The 16,421-nt window shown below is 44.3% G+C and overlaps 1 protein-coding gene across 1 annotated transcript in view; it reads left to right on the top strand.

Moving 5' to 3' along the window:
• The window catches only part of ACOX2 (acyl-CoA oxidase 2), a 28,192-nt gene that overhangs the window by 10,138 nt on the left and 1,633 nt on the right, over window positions 1-16,421 (top strand). Inside the window, exons 10-13 of the mRNA XM_049640826.1 lie at window positions 87-266; window positions 1,751-1,856; window positions 6,688-6,905; window positions 14,317-14,449. Coding sequence (XP_049496783.1) covers window positions 87-266; window positions 1,751-1,856; window positions 6,688-6,905; window positions 14,317-14,449 — 637 coding nt within the window. The remainder of the gene's footprint in view (window positions 1-86; window positions 267-1,750; window positions 1,857-6,687; window positions 6,906-14,316; window positions 14,450-16,421) is intronic.

The raw sequence follows: 16,421 nt of genomic DNA, 5'->3' as shown, positions 1-16,421 counted from the left end.
GTGTGTGTTTTTGGAGATAGGGGCGCTGGTCTATCCCACAGGGCTCCCGCTGCTCACTGGCTCCCACCCCCACCCCCCACCCCCAGGTTTCTGGAGAAAAACTACCTGCTAGCTCAGGCATCCCAAGACTCCACATCGCAGAGATCTCTCCCTCAGTCTGTTGCGTACCTGACTGCACCTGACCTGGCCAGGTGCCCAGCCCAGAAAGCAGCTGACTTCCTCCACCCACAACTCTACACCACGGCCTGGGCACACGTGGCAGCCAGGTGAGCAAGAAATTGGCCATTCCACTTGGGGACGGGCTCCTTCCTACACTAGGGCCTTTGGGATGGGATGGGTGAGCATTCATGCATACTCCTCTAAAAAGCACCCCCTTCCCCAACCTCAGTCCTCTCAGTTCCTGTCACCGTGGGCAGAGAAGGGGAAGTCACATCCATCAGCCACCATCACTTCCCCATCCTCATTGAGCTAGTGGGACATCACCCCTCTGGCCAGTGCAAGGAACTTTTTATATCTATAGGTTTTTACTGTGATTTGCAATGCAACGAATGTACCATGTGTAAGTACCACATCAGTATGTAAATACCAACAAATAAATAAAAGTAAACACCAATATTCATAGAGGCCCTAATACCCCAACCTGTGGTTCCCAGGATAGTTAATAATTGTTTCAAAATCATGAGCAACTCTGGACATTCATTTATTTATTCCACAAATATTAAATTCCTACAATGTGCTAGGCACTATTCTAGGTACTACAGATCTATTAGTAAACCAGTCAAGAAAAGCCTAAGCCTCACAGATCTAATATTTTAGTTAGGGGAGGTAGAGAGTGCAAAATAAGGCTGTTCAGGGTAATTAAAATGCCATTATACTGACTTTTGCTTGGACCTCAATGTGACATCTGTTTATCTATTCCCTGACAAGAAAAAAAATAAATATCGCTTAATAAACAGTTTGCTTTGCATACAAATTCCAAGGATCATGAGCGGATGGTCAGGAAATAGAAAATAAAAGGAAAAGGTTAAGTAAATGGCAAATGACCAATTTAGTGGTTTGGAGAACAAGGGTTTGTTTGGTTTTCTTTTCTTGCCTTTTAAGTTTCCTTAGGAAGAACCTGAAACAGACTGGGTGACTGACAGGCCTCACTAGCCTTTACAGGAAAACCACTGTCTTTGCTCAGCCACAGAAGTTACTGGTATCAGGATGGTGTCTGCATTAGAAAGGAGGGTCAGTGCCTGCCCTAGAGTGCTCAGGCTTTACAGGTCAGAGGTTAAGCTGCTAGTTATGTGACTCTGGACCAGTTAGTTACTAGTTATGTGACCCTGGACCAGTTAGTTAACCAGTTTGGGACTCAGTTTTCCCCATTGTAAATTGGGAATGCCTACCCTTAAAAGGGTTCAAGAAAGGGGCACCTGGATAGCTCAGTTGGCTAAGCGTCTCTCGGTTTCAGCTCAGGCTCGGGTCATTATCTCATGATTCACGAGCTGGAGCCTATGTGGGATTCTCTCTCTCTTCCTTTCTCTGCCCCTCCCCTGCTCAAGCTCTCTCTCTCCAAATAAATATTCAAAAAAAATTTTTAAGAGTTAAAGAGATAATGTGTAGCATTTAGCCTTATAACACAAATAGTCAATAAATGGGAATTACTGTATTTCTATTTCTGAGGGACCCCAGGCAGCCTGAGACCAAACTCCACCAGTCCCTTTCCCACTCAGTCAGGAAGCTGAACCTTTTTTTCTTTGGCCTTCAGGCTCATAAAGGACTCAGTGCATCACTTGCAGACTCTGATGCAGTCCGGGGCTGACAGGTATGAGGCATGGAACCAGACCACTGTCATGCACGTCCAGGCTGCTAAGGTGAGCTGCCCATCAGCTGAAGCTCCAACTGAAAGGGGCCTATTTGGTTTCCCCAGCAGGCCACCATGCTGAGAAAATCTGAGCTCTGCCATTATTCCCCAGCCCTGCTCAGTGGCTGCCCTCATTTCACTTCCAAGGCTTTTGTGCAGGGTATTTTAATTAAAGGACTTAACTCCAAAGCAATCTTGCTGACAGCTCTTAGGGAAAAAAAAAAAAATGTAATGAGGCAGTGTTATTGGATTTGCTTCAGGTTGTTCAAATATTTCCTCCCAGATAGAAAAGCAGGTTAAGTCTCCCCTTAGCCCCACAGGCAATCCTTAGATGTCTGTTTCAATTTCTACTATGTTTTGTGTTTGTGCATAATTCACATTCAGTCAGCAAATATTTGACCACCCCCTCAACACCAGGCATCGGGCTGGGCACTGTGAGACACAGGCTGCCACAGGATCCCAGAGATGTACGTCTCTACCCAGCTTGAGGACCACAAAGTCTTCCCAGAAGTGGCATGTAGGCCAAGACTTCCAGGATGAGCTGAAATTAGCCAGCCAAAGGGTAGAGGCTGTGGTTTTGGAAACGAAGATTTCCTGGCAAAGGGAACAGCAGGTGAAGAAGGAAGAGGCAAGAAAAAGCATGGTGCTTGAGAAAATACAGATCCTCAAGGAGGAGCTACAGGAGGAAGCCTGAAAGCAGAAGAGGAAGGCAGGTTGGGGAGGAGAAAAGATAGGCTAGGCCTGGGACCTTCTGCATCACTGCGAGAAGTTTGGTTTTGTTTTCATTGCAATGGGACATCTTTGCAGACTTTGTATCAGGGGAGTGAGGTGATGAGAGTTTCATTGTAGAAGAGACATGCAGGCTGCCTAGGGAGCAATGGGGGCCAGTCAGGAGCAGGCAGCAGCAGTCTGGGCAAGGACTGAGGGTGGTCCCAACCATGAACCTGGCAGAGGGCATGGAGAAAAGTGAGTGGATGCAGACATATTAAGAGCGCAGAAGTAAGGAACAAGTCTCAGAGAGTAACGGGGTGAGAAAGAGCTCGAGCTTAGGCAGCTGGCACTCTGACCCTACCTACAGCTGGAAAACCCATGGTGAACACTTCAATCCTCAGGCATCAGGCCCAGGAAATGGCAGGAAAGCCCAAAGAAGTGTTTGGTAGCAGCCCTCACTCAGCAGGCTGGGCATGAGCGCCACCTGGTGACCCACCACCCCTCCCACATCAGCTGGTGCTGGTATTAACTCTGCCACCATCCACTGGGCTGTGTCCACCGCAGGGGCACTCCCTGCTATGCTAAATGTCCTATTAACACAGAGGAGGGTGAGCCGAGGCTGTGCTCTCATCAGACTACCAAAAAAGGAACCACAGCTACCCATTATTCATCCATTTTCCAAACCTATGCCCTGCCTTCCAAAGAACCAGACAATGCGTGCCAGGGTTACCTCATTTAACACATACAACCCTGGGGGTGAGAGTAGCATAATCTCCATTTTAAGGATGAGGAAACAGAACTAAAAGGAATGAAGTCCCAGAGGTAGGAAATAGTTATGATGCTTTGCTTTGCTTTCTTTTCCCTCATGGATGCAAGCCGTGTCCCCAGAGAGCCACTGTGTGTGAGGGAGGGAGGTGATCCCCAAGTTCTAGGGGCACCAAGCTCAGCCAGTCTAGAGGAGAAGAGCAAGTCCCTTCTCCCCCAGCCATTGTAAGCTGAAGAAAAGTGGCTTCCTGGGGAGATGGTGCCCAAGATAAGTCTCCAAAGTCATAATGGGCAGAGAAATCTGCAATGTCTGAGCTTCGTGCTTTGGAAGAACCACGTACTCTGCAGGAACATTAAGCACCCACCGGGTCCCATCTAGAAACCAGAAATATGCAGGTAGAGAGTGACAACAACACAAGGGGACTGGGGACAGTGGCAGAGTGGTGGACAAGGAACAAGCCCTGGCCTAAGTTCTGTATGACTTTCCTCTCTATGTGACTGACCCCTGGTTGTCCTTCCTTTTCTGGCCTGTAACTTCCCAGTATGTAAAACAAAGGGGCATCGACAGGAACTTTAAGCTCTGATGGATGGGCTCTCACCCTATAATCTGAGACCCTGCCTCGGAGAGATGTCAGTCCCTAGCACCACTGGAGCAAATGCTGGTACCCACTATAATCCAGCCTCGGTCTCTAATGGCTTTGGCAACACAGCGTAGTAGTTAAGAGCACAGACTCTTAACCGGGAGGTGGACTATTCTGATATGGATCTCGTTGCTACCACTTACTAGCCATGTGACCTTGGGCAAGGAATTTAATCTTTCAGTGCCTCAGTCTCCTCATCTGCAAAATGGAGCTCATAACAGTACCTACCTTTTATGATGATTATGAAGATTAAATGAGTTAATACATGTAAAATTAAAGATGCACCTGGCAATGCAACACATCCCACCCCCTCACCCAAATTAGGCACGATGCAAGATTTAAACCAACATATACAAAAAGTAAATAAAGTTCACTGTGTTCAGAGCATGGTGCCAAAGTGGGGTTCACCCTGTCACAGAAGCATAGGCCAGGGCCCTCAGGCAGTTCTTTTTTGATCACTGCACTCCACAACCCATGGTCCTGAGAAATTAAGGATGTGGCCCTCAGCTTAGAATAGGGGAGCAGGGGGGCGCCTGGGTGGCGCAGTCGGTTAAGCATCCGACTTCAGCCAGGTCACGATCTCGCGGTCCGTGAGTTCGAGCCCCGCATCAGGCTCTGGGCTGATGGCTCGGAGCCTGGAGCCTGTTTCCGATTCTGTGTCTCCCTCTCTCTCTGACCCTCCCCCGTTCATGCTCTGTCTCTCTCTGTCCCAAAAATAAAATAAAAAAATTAAAAAAAAAAAAAAAAAAGAACAGGGGAGCAGGGTCTATCCAGTTTGAGCACGGAGGGCTGTCTGACTCCACAGAGGCAGCAGAGCACATCTGTCCCTCTTCTACCTCCAAATATTGCAAACTCTGCGTGCCTGTGACGACACCAGGTCCAGGTGGCAAAGTGGTGGTGTTCGCACGCGTGCGGAGGCTCCGTGGGAAAGCCAGATCCCTCCCAAAGTGAGAAACCTGATGGGGTCACTTCCCTGTGGAAGACTTTGGTGGTTCTCTGACCCCCACAAAATGAAACCCTGACTGATGTGATTTGAAGCAGGCTTCAAGAGCAAACGGTCAAGAAGGAATTCTTTCTTGAGACGTTTTCGGTGCAAAAAAAGGTAGTTTTATTAAAGCACGGGGACAGGACCCACGTGTTGAAAGAGCTGCCGTGGGGTTGTAAGGAGCGAGTGATTATATACTTTTAAACTGGGAGGGGTAGACACAAAGGAAGTTTCCGAAAGGATTTTTGTAAGTTACAGGATCCTGAAGACCCAGCTGTTGTCAAGCTAAGGCTTTTTCCTCTAGTAAGGTATTAACATTAAGGCAGTTGGAAATTCCTGGAGGAATGTCACATTCGGCCTGTCTCAAGTACTTGTCAATGGGCTGCAACTTATAAGGAAATTTAATTTCATCTACATTTCTTTTGCATTTGTTCTCCACATCACCAACCATGTCATTCACAGCCCTTTACTGACCCAGGTCCTGGGTGGCCCACCTGCCCTAATGTGTACAGTCTGTCCTCCCCTCAGTAGACTGCTTGCAGCCTCCTGCAAGTACAGCCATGTGCACAGGAAATCCCCCCTGCCTCAAATGGCCTTTCCCATTCTTCGTCCCCCTGAGTAAATTTCTTTGAACCCTCAAGACAGTCTAAGCCTAGCTACTTAAGGCCTTACTGGGAAGCTATCCGGATATCTGCATTTTGACAAGATCACCAGCTAATCTGTCTATACATAAAGATTTGAGAAGAATTTAATATGCTCTCCTTTCCTCCCTACCCACCTGCCCCCATGGAATTCATATACCTTACCTGATAACTATAGTGTGATTTGTCTTGGAGAGAAGTGGAATATTCAAAATACCTAACAACTGGTAGGGCAGGGGCAAGGGCCAGTCAGAAAGCACTTCAGGCCTAATGGAGGCAGAGGCCTGAAAGTCTCCTGCTGGGTCAGGCATTCATCCTTTATTTGCTGAGCTGTGGGGAGGAGGAAGTCCCAGGGAAGGATCCTGGCTGACCCAAGGGGCTCTCACAGGGTTGAGGGCAGTGGTCACTTACCAACTTGTACCAAAAGTTTTATGCTTTTTATGTAAGCTCTGTGCCCAATGTGGGGCTTGAAACTATGACCCTGAGATCAAGAGTCATATGCTCCACCGACTGAGCCAGCCAGGAGCCTGAAAGTTTTATTTTAACCAGTGACAAAGCAAGATTGTTGGATATGGGCTAAATAACAGCCCTGCTTACCTCACAGAGTTTACTCTCTAGCTGGGATAAATTTTGTGTCTATCTTGAGCCTCTACTTTCTCTCCTCCACAACGTACACAAGCACATATATACACACACACACACCACTGCCTTGAACATGGCAAACAATAAATAGCTGTTTTCTTAAGAAGAGTGGTACTGTCCTCCACTGTCTCCAGGCCAGCCTCCAATACCCCTGTATTCTTTCTACTTTTCAAATCTATTTGAAATTTCCCCCAAATAAAATAAGGAAGCTAAGGGCCAAGCTCCAGAGCCCACAAGCCCCCAACATAAGCACACGCCTGCGTGCGCGCGCACACACACACACACACACACACACACCATCAAAAAGGCTCAGTCAGACCCACAGCCAGGAGAAAAGGCAGCTGCCAGCCCGCTGGGAAACACATGGCCACAGGGGGCTTATTCCAGCAGTCTTCCTAAGCTTCCAGGACTTCTGAGGTCAGAAATCAGAAGCTAATGTATCTTTGTGTCTTTTAGGCACACTGCCATTATGTCAGTGTAAAGAATTTTACAGAAACTCTGGACAAACTAGAAAATGAACCAGCAATTCAGCAGGTGCTCAAACGCCTCTGTGACCTCTATGCTTTACATGGCATCCTGACAAACTCGGGTGACTTTCTTCACGATGGCTTCCTATCTGGGGCCCAAGTGGATGCGGTGAGAACAGCCTACCTGGATCTGCTCCCCGTCATCCGGTAAGTGGCTGGCCCTCAAACCATGGTGATCTTCAGAGACTAGCCCTAGACCCTTTGTTCACTTCAAACTCCAAAACCTTCAGCTCCAAAATCTTGCTAAGTGGGGTCTGGCAAAAGCAGCAAACCACTCTGGAGAGGTTTACACTCTAGCATGATTACATCAACATAAAGCATTATGGATTAGTGAAAGAAAAAAAATTAGGAATAAAAATGCTTAAAAACAAATTATCTCACTATCTCAATTGAACTCTTCAACATTGTAAAGGAAATAGGAATAGTACCTAAAGGAAGCATACCACATATTCATAATATGTAAACTTTAATGAGTCTGAATCATGACTAACATTTAAGGAACATTTATGTGTGCCAGGCATTATGCCAAAAGCTTTCACATACCTCATCTCATTTAGTCCTTATAGCCTTTTGAAACAAATACTGTTAATCTCCCCATTTCACTGGGGAGGAAATTCAGGCTGAGGGGAGTTAGGTAACTTGCCCAGGGTCTCACAGTCAGCCAGGGAGGAGCCAGATACAATCTGGGGCCTGTCTGACCCCAGAGTATGCGCTTTCAACTGTATGAAAGTTAAGGTGGGGCTACTGTTTATTTCAAACGCATCCTGGTCTTTGTTGAATGTGTTTAAGTGAGTTCCTACTAAGTTGACTAAACTTATTTTAATCCTTCCTCATCTCCAAGGTGAGATTTTTTTTTTAAACTCAGCAATTCATACACTGATTCATAAAACAATAATACAAATAGTTCTTAAATGCAACATAATGCAGTGTAGTTTAGGGTCATGACATATTAATGCAATACTTTCATTCTGTTACATTATATATAATGTAAATGATCACTTTAAACACATTGAAACCAAAGCCCCAACCTGAACAGAGCACTGGAAGAAAGAAATTAAAATAATACAGAGCAGTCACCACTGTCCATAAGTGAAAAATGGGCTGCCTTGAGAACGCAACCTTTTCTGAGGAAATATGATGCCGTTTTATATGGGGTGGTATGGTGTGTGTGTGTGTGTGTGTGTGTGTGTGTGTGTGTGTGTGTGTGTCTCTTACCCTACGACCTCCAATAGCTCACATAATCTACAAGACTAAGATAATAAAAAGGAAAAAGATTTGAAATTTAAAAAATAAGCTACTCGGGGCGCCTGGGTGGCACAGTCGGTTAAGCGTCCGACTTCAGCCAGGTCACGATCTCGCGGTCCGTGAGTTCAAGCCCCGCGTCAGGCTCTGGGCTGATGGCTCAGAGCCTGGAGCCTGTTTCCGATTCTGTGTCTCCCTCTCTCTCTGCCCCTCCCCCGTTCATGCTCTGTCTCTCTCTGTCCCAAAAATAAATTTAAAAAAACGTTGAAAAAAAAAATTAAAAAAAAAAAAATAAGCTACTCATGACAAAGTTTAAAAAAAAAAAAAGACTAGATCAAATTAGTTTTATTTCTAACAACATGCAACATGTTATAAACCATTTATGGCTTCACATAAGCACCTAACAGATACTTGGCAGTCGGTAAATGCTCAATTAAATCATCAAAACTGTCAAAAATACATTTTATAGAATTATGCCCCAGGTATTAAACTTTCCCTAATGTACAGACTCCAGTGGTGGGAACCACTAATAGCAGAACTGAGTATTGCACAGTTCAGCCCAAGTGTATCTAATCTGGAAATGCTTGGCATTTTTTTTAATAGTTTACTTATTTTGTGAGAGAAAGCATGAGTGGGACAGGGGCAGAGAGAGAAGAAAAGAGAGAATCCCAAGCAGACTCCACACTCAGCTCAGAGCCCGACGAGGGGCTAGAACCCAACCATGAGATCATGGCCTGAGCCAAAATCGAGAGTTGGATGCTAAAACAACTGAACCGCCCAGGAGCCCAGGAAATGCTCAGCATTTAAAGTACATGAAGACAATAATATTCTAGCCCTGATTGGCAGTGATGATGAAACACAAAAGATCACCTTAACACTTCATAAGCATGATTGTTCTTAACCTGCAACGGCATTTCTAAGTGCTTGCCTTGGTGCCAAAGACTTACAACTTAGGACAAGACCAGCAGCACTGACACAAATAGGCAACTTACGCATGCACTGAACCCACAAACTGACTTACTCACATATGTACTTAAGTAACCTTCCTATTATTGCAAGGTTGTCAGGTATGTTACAGACTCCATGCTTACAAAAGTTCTGTGTCACAATTCTCTGCCTGATTACTTGGTATCAACCTGATTTCTGAGATGACAAATAAAGGATGGCACGCTATTCCATGTGATGCTAAGAACCAGCTCTGTGTGCAATGGTACTTAGCTGACCCAGTTTATAGTTGTTTAAGGGGTCGTAAGGTCGTAAAATCTCAGTTGGGGGACGTTCAGGTGAAGATGGCACGTTGAACATATGCATTTACTTTTGTTCTCCTGAAACCCAACAAAACACCAGCAAAGGGATTAAAACTTTTAAAAAGGTATAGACCCACAAAAAGAAAGAAAACAGGAAAGGAAACCTAAATATAAGAAAGTAAATGGACAGTGATTTAGCAGACCTGGGGAAACTGGATCATAAATCAGAAGTGGGAAACAAGTTATACCAAAGAACCCCAAGAACTAGTAGTGCTGTGTACCTCTGGCAATGGGGATGAAGGTAAGACCCACAGGATGGGCTGGAAGTCTGTTTCAGAAGGATCTGAACCCTCAGTTCCCCTCCTCTGTGAGTGGTTTTGAGCCTTTTCCTTGACCTCACCCCGGCAGAAGGGTACATAGAGGGTCTGTGGGCCAGGGAACATTAGGCATAGGTGAGAATGAGGCCACCCTTCAGAAAACAGCAGCCTGAACAAATGTTTGTAGGCCCCGTGCTAACAGCCCCCTCCCCCAGCCCTCTTTTCCCTGGTTCCCAGAAAGCTGGCAGCCAGGCTCGTGGCCTACAGGAAGATGATAGCACACTCCTTCTCTGGAGAATCTGACAAGCCCAAAGGAGAGAGAGCCAAAGACACTGACCCCACGGTCCCCCAATTCACCCCATAGTGAATCCCACATATGTACAAGCACACCGACTTCTAAGCAGCTAGCTAATGCCCCACTCTTAGCTATGGTCAGACACTCAGGGATCACCAGACACCTGCAGGAAGCCCCTGACATAAAACAGAGCCCAAACAAGCAAGAACGAAATAACTTGGAGGGTAGAAGAGAATCTTCTGGGAGAAGGACTCTTTTTTAAAAGATAAGTAATATCCTCAAAGAGTTAAGAGGGAATATTCCAACCACAAGCTAAGAATGTCATTTCTTAAAAAGTAATATTCAGGGGGGCGCCTGGGTGGTTCAGTCGGTTGACTGTCTGACTTTGGCTCAAGTCATGATCTCACGGTTTGTGAGTTTGAGCCCCACGTTGGGCTCTGTGCTGACAGCACAGAGCCTGGAGCCTGCTTCAGATTCCGCGTCTCCCTCTCTCTCTGCCCCAGCCCCGCTCACACTCTGTCTCTCTCTCTCTAGCAAAAATATATAAAACACACACAAAAAAAATTTTAAATGATAGTGGAAATGAAAAAAATCAATTGAAGGATTGGAAGATAAAGTTGCATAAATTGCACAGAAAAGAAAGCAAAAAGACAAAAAGATAGAAATTAAGAAAAAACATTAAAGTAGTAAGAAGACTGATCCTAACTGTCCATCATCTAAAAAACAGATCTAGAAAGAGCAGACAGAGAAAACAGAAGGGAACAAGCCATTGATTAAATAATTCAAGAAAATACTCTTCAAATGAAGTTTCAGACTGAAAAGGCCACAAATGCTTGCAGACTAGAGGAGACAAACACAGACAGAAAAAATAAGTCAAACAGTATGCAAAATGGTACTGCTAAGAAAAGGAAAGCAGGGAAGGGGATCAGGAATGCTGGGGGTGCAGTGGGAGGGACAGTGGTTTTAAGTAAGTCAGAGAAGGCCTCCCAGAGAGGGTGATGTTGGAGGAAAGATCTCAAGTGGAGGGGAGGTGAGAGGAGCCATGGGCTGGGGGCGGGCAGGGAGGAAACACTCCAGGCAGAGAAGTACAAATGTTGAAGGCCAGAGCATGCCTGGCACATCCATCCAGAGAACACAGAAGAGGCCACAGAGGCTACAGCCATGTGACTAGGTGGAGAGTGAGGGCAGAGGGCAGAGAGGTAAGGGTATACTGGGGCGGGGGGTGGGAGGTACGATGGGGGTAGGGATCATCACAAAGACTTAAGACTTTGGCTTTTACTTTGTGTGAGAAGGGGACGGTTTTCAACATAGCATAAGACACAGTCTGAAGTCATCTGATGTATTTTTCTAAAGGATCACTCCAGTTGCGACAGTAAGGAACTGGGCAGGGGACGAATAAAAAGCAGGGAGCCCAGCTAGGAGGCTACCTCAATAATCCAAGTGAAAGATGACGATGGGTTAGACTGGGTGCCAGCACTGGAGGTGGTGGGAGGTGACTAAAGTTTGGATATATTTGGAAGATAGAATAGGATTTGCTGACAGATTAGGTACAGGATGTATGCGACAGAGAGGAGCTCAGGTTTTTGGCCAGAGTAGCTATTTACTATAAATGTGCCAGGCTTGGGCAGGATGCACAGGAAAAGCTGTAGAAGATCAGGAGTTTGGCACTTTATTTTTTTAAGTTTTATTTATTTAAATAATCTTTACACCAAACATGGGGTTCAAACTCACAACGCTGAGATCAAGAATCACACACTCTATTGACTGAGACAGCCAGGTGCCCCAGGGGTTTGGTTTTGAACATGTTAAGTTTGAAGAGCCTGTTAGAAATTAAGGAAGATGTTAAAATGCAGGTTAAGTGAGACTGGAGAGATCAATTTGGAAGTCATTAGCATATGGCTGGTATTTAAAGCCATGAGGATATCCCATGGAGTGACTGGATAAAGAGAAGAGGCTGGAATACTGAGTCTTGGGACCCTCCAAAGATGAAGAAGAGGAGGCCTTGACAAGAACTATTTCAGTGGAGTGGCAGAAGTTAAAACCTGAACAGATCCAGTCTACAAGAACAGGTGGAGAAGAAGAAATAGCAAAGCATAAACAAGTACAACACTTTTAAGGAGCTTTATCATAAAGGGGAGTCAAGATCTGGAATAGATGATGGAGAAGGAAACAGACTCAAAGCTTATTGTTAAGATGGGGGATAGCACACCATGTTCACGTGCGAAAACGATTCAGTAGAGATGGGGACTTTGACATTGTAAGGCAAAGGCAAGAGAATTTCTAGAACATCGTTCTCTGGTAGGCAAGAGCAGAAGGCATCTACTGGACAGAGAGGGACTGGCGAGAGCTGGGAGCCAGAACTGCATACCTGTGCTAAAAATAGAGAAAGCACCATACCTATAGGTGCACAGGTGAGAACTTGTGGATGTGCTCTTACTGCTTCCATTTTATCAGTGAAATGGGACGAAGAGTCATCGAAGAGAGAGAGATAGGGAGGCAGGTGGCATGGATTTAAGGATTAGAGAGAAGGTGTGAAATAATCCCCGAAGAGAATAAAAGAGTACAGGAATGAGAGCAATGTCATAGGATTGCTAGGCAGCCGGAAGGGCCCACTTGAGCCTGTTACACCGCTCGGTACTGGTTTCCGGTCGGCCATATAGAGCCACAAAGGTGATGTCACACAGTCAGTGAAAAATGTGGAATATATTTTTGAGGAAGTGAATATAAAAGACCATGGAATTTCAGCTGATTAAGAAAGGAAGGGAGACCACCAGGAGGATGAGGGACATTACGTAAGTGGCAGGTGCCAGGAAGGTCAAGGAAGTATAAACAGCCCTAAATGAAAATCACCTCACAGCGATGATGAAGGGTCATCCAGAGAGGATTAAAATAGGTAGGTACAGTATCCCAGTCATCTCAAATGCCTTGCAAAAGGAGGGCTAGGGAAGAGTATAAAAAATCGCATGTTATGCTTTCTACCCTTTGTTAAAAAAGAAAGAGAAGTATGTGAACAATTTTTTAAAATATTTCATTCAGGGGCACCTGGGTGGCTCAATCCGTTGGGCAACTGGACTCTTGATTTCAGCTCAGGCCGTGATCTCACCATGGGTGAGATGGAGCCCTGTATTGGCCTCAGCGCTGCCGGGGCGGAGCCTGCTTGGGATTCCCTCTCTCCTTCTCTCTGCCCCTCCCCTGCACGCGTGCATGCTCTCTAAAAAATAAGTAAATAAACTTAAAAAAAAAAAAAAGGTTAAAAAATATTTCATTCAATAGGCTAAAATAAAGCACATTTTGTTGCTTGAAAAAAGAAAAAAAAAGGAGTTGCCTGGAAGACTCAGTCAGTTAAGTCAGTTAAGCATCTGACTCTTGAATTCGGCTCAGGTCATCATCCCACAGTGGTGAGATCAAGCCCCAAATGGGGCTCCAAGCTGAGTGTAGAGTTGCGTGGGATCTTCTTGCCCTCTCCTCTGCCCCTCCCCTGCTCACTCTCACTCTCTCTCTCTTTCTCTCTCAAAAATAAATAAATAAATAAATAAATGAATAAATAAATAAATAAATAATAAAACCTTTAAAAAACCCAGAAAATTAAAAAAAGGGTTATCAGAGTCAAAAGACTAGAGGGAGTAAGCTAAAAGAGCAGGGATGGTGAAAGGAATGCCATCTGCATCGCGGAGAAAGTACAGATGTTGCCGTCAAGTCTTGGGGTGGGATCCTGGTGGAGAATCACAAGGCGGGGCTGTAGAACAAGGTCAAAGGAGAAGATCCATGAACTGAGAAGCCACGTTTTAGAGGAACATTCAGGTAGACAATGAAATCACTAAGGATGATGTGTGTTGGAGAGAGAAATAGCAGGCCAGGAAGTAGATCCCTCTTAATAGGAGACATGGTGGGGACACAGCTCAACTGTGAGCAGGATACATAAAGTCACAATAATATGCAGACATATAGTCATAACCATGTAAGTACCAAATGCAAGTCTGACCAGTATTTAAACTATATATTGGGAGCGGGAAGGCCAAGGGGAAGAAGCAGGAGAGAGCGGGGATGAGATAGGGGTGAAGGGAGGGGACTAAAAACATCTTTTGTAATGCAGACTCAACAGACAATATCTAAAACTGAACAATCAAGAAGTAGCAATCCAAACAAGACATTTAGAGATATTCAAGTAAATACCAAAAATAGCCGCTAAAAGACCAAGACTGATTGCAGGGTGGAGGAAGTAGAGGTGGGACAGGGATATACTGATTTTAACTAACAAGCCTTGAAGACTACTAGACTCTTTATACTATGGTATATATAACTGATCAAAAATTAAAACGTTTAAAAAATTAAAGCTGAGTTGTTCAAAAGTGAATAATGATGCAACCTCTAATTAGGTGTTGTTATTCACCATCCCTGATTAATTAGATTCATAAGAGCAATCTAAAATACTCACAAACTCTTGTTTTCTCTCACAGGAAGGATGCCATCTTGTTAACTGATGCTTTTGACTTCACGGATCAGAGCTTAAACTCAGCACTTGGCTGTTACGATGGCAATGTCTATGAACGTCTATTCGAATGGGCTCAGAGGTCACCGACCAATACTCAGGTAGTTGAGTAGAACACATTATAAATTATGTAAGAGAGCGGAGAACAAGCAGTGAATACACTTCCATGTTTTCTCATTTTAATTGATTCCCATTAGGTTGGAAATTGCTTGGCATAGCACGTGTTTAAAAGAGAATACATAAAAGAAACCAGGAGTAGGGATGTGGTCTGGCAGGAACTCTGAGTCTGGACTGCAATCAGCAAAATGCATTGCTCAGAATTTGGTAAAGGGAATTAGGAGGAAGGCCCAAGATCTAAATCGTGGCTTGACATACTCAAGAGCATATACACATAGTGGCAAACTAGCTTTTAAGTCACAAAAATAAGATAAATCATTGCAGTGATTTAGCCGTCTTATTTTCAGCCTTTAACTCTGTTTTGTGGTGATAAAAATGGGTGATAGGAAACTTGGGGTGGGGAGATCACTCTCACATCTGTCTGCTAGAGATGCCTCCTTCCTATCCATTCTGAGGAACACAATCCCAGGAACAAAGAAGGCTGCTGTACTGCCATCAGCAGCCCAGGAAAGCCATATAAACAATTACAAGGGTTATGGCAAAAAGATCCCCAGCTGTCTAAGAGAGAATACCAGAACTCTAGGTCATTAACAGAAGGGGAGGACTCATAAAATCCTAACAGTCTGGGGCCTGCGTCCCAGACTCTCTGCTGTAAGCCTCACTGGGAAAGGTTATGAATGTCAATGACTACAATAAGCAGAGTAAAGAAATCAACCCTATATTCAGAATTCAGTAACTAATACTTAATAGATTTGATACAGATGATCAAAACAATAGTCTATAGGTACACAACAGATTATTTTAAGCTCTATGGTGCAAATATGTTTCCAGATAGTGAGGCTTACTTTTTTACCCCTTAGGTCAAATTTCAGAAAAGGTGTCTTACTTAACACCTTATAAAATTGGCAACTCTCAGGCTTTCATTCACACTTAGCATGGTGTTAGACTTGCTCTTTGCATTTTGCATCCTGTCATACCTCATGGCTTAATTTAACACAATTATCTAAAGTTATAACAGAACTGGTTACCTCCAAGAGGCTTGTCAGATAGAAGGCCAATCAATCCATTTTGGTCATTCCCTGTCTCCAAAAAGGCATCCTTTTAACTCAACAATATAAAGAACTTACCTAAAGAACGTATGATACATTTACTTCTTAATACAGTTAATCTACTTGTGCTGTGTTACTTTTTCTAATAATTACATCTCCCTACTTTCTAATATTTAAATCCTGTCATAAAACGACAGCAGTCCTCCTACTCCAGATTAGCTCCTGTGGTCTAAGGATAAGTGTATGCTCTTTGGTGCTCCGGAGAAAAACTGACTGCTGTAACACTTGTCAGCAAATGCTGACGTATCTAGCTCAAACCTGCTTAACTAGCAACACAAGGAAATATGCCACTTCTTCTGATTCCTCATCTTCACTAAAGAACATAGGGAGCGTTCTTATTTGTTTTACTTCCTTTCTAACCTTTATTTTAAAAGCATTTAATCTGGATACTATATGAGGGCAGGCTTAAGTAAATGAGGGGCATGACTGGCCCACAGCACCAACAGATAAAACATTATGCACTTCATCCCATTCACTTTTCTCTTTTCCCTACCTCCTGCTACTGGACTGTGAACAGAATGGACTCTTCCTCTCCCTAACTCCAGGATCTAGCTCAGAGTAGACACTTTGCATTTATGGAATAAATGAACATAGTTTTATGACCCACACAGTAAGATGAAGGAACCTGCTGCACACACATTGCTGCAGACTCTGACCATCTTGGCTTACATCACCTTGCTACAAAGGTGACAGGTACAGCAACATGGCTCTTCCATGCACAGCAATTTAGGAATGTGAGATTACAAATGACCTTGGGGAAATGTCTCCAGTTATTTAAAATGACAGCCAGTTGACTGCTAATATATATATATATATATATATATATATATATATATATATATATATA

Source organism: Panthera uncia, chromosome A2 (assembly GCF_023721935.1).
Source record: "Panthera uncia isolate 11264 chromosome A2, Puncia_PCG_1.0, whole genome shotgun sequence".
Classification (NCBI taxonomy): Eukaryota; Metazoa; Chordata; class Mammalia; order Carnivora; family Felidae; genus Panthera; species Panthera uncia.
This window is presented reverse-complemented; position numbering and strand designations above follow the sequence as displayed.